This window comes from Aplysia californica, unplaced genomic scaffold, assembly GCF_000002075.1.
Source record: "Aplysia californica isolate F4 #8 unplaced genomic scaffold, AplCal3.0 scaffold00250, whole genome shotgun sequence".
Classification (NCBI taxonomy): Eukaryota; Metazoa; Mollusca; class Gastropoda; order Aplysiida; family Aplysiidae; genus Aplysia; species Aplysia californica.
In genome coordinates this window covers 790,665-791,474 of record NW_004797520.1, presented here as the reverse complement: position 1 = coordinate 791,474, position 810 = coordinate 790,665, and the positions used below count along the sequence as shown (strand labels likewise).

At 38.3% G+C, this 810-nt stretch overlaps 1 protein-coding gene across 1 annotated transcript in view; it reads left to right on the top strand.

Annotated features, from left to right (window-relative positions):
• The window catches only part of LOC101853565 (carbohydrate sulfotransferase 15), a 15,261-nt gene that overhangs the window by 2,770 nt on the left and 11,681 nt on the right, over positions 1-810 (top strand). The window contains exon 2 of the mRNA XM_013083701.2: positions 289-379. Within this exon, the coding sequence (XP_012939155.1) occupies positions 289-379 (91 nt within the window). The remainder of the gene's footprint in view (positions 1-288; positions 380-810) is intronic.

Here is an 810-nt window from a genome sequence, read left to right as displayed (position 1 = left end):
ATAGATAGATAGATAGATAGATAGATAGATAGATAGATAGATAGATAGATAGATAATGTCACTCAATATAATTAAACGAACGAAAACAAAAAAGCCCCAAAAATTCCCTCCCACCCTCCTTAAAAAAGCGAAAACGAAAACAACAACCACAACAACAAAAACAACAACAACAACAACAACAACACCACCACCAACAAGAACAACAGCAACAACTTCAACAACAACAAAACCAATTGGTAGGGGTGTCACTAGTTGTAGACAACCTATTTGATTGTTCTGTTCCCCCAGATACACAACCGAGTCCCTGGTCTCACGGTTCCACCAAGCGAAGACCCCTCCACAACACGCCGCCCTCTCCTCTCACCGACGCTCGGAAATGGTAGGCCCCTCTCCTTATCATCGTGGTGAAATCAGGCGCTCGTCAAAATAATGAAGTCGAAAAAATCGGCATTTTTAAGCCAGTTTCGAATTTTTTTTTCGAAATTTTTTGTTTTGTTTTTTTTACTTAACACCTTGTATGTCTATTCAAAAACATTTTTATATGTGGATTTTATAGAAAAAAAACACCGTTAATTAAAGGCACGAAAAAGGTAAATTTGCAGTTTCCAGGGACTCTTGAGCTGTGGAAGTCAACAAACTTTGGCGGCCATTTTCTCGCTAATTTTACTTCTCAAACCACGCGACCCTATAATACTTCCTTCAATCGAAAAGATGTCGACTTCTATTCAAGATAAATGGATTATTTTTTCCCCTCAAATGCAAGGCAAATAAACAACCTTTACGATGACACCAATAGCTCCTTATACCCAA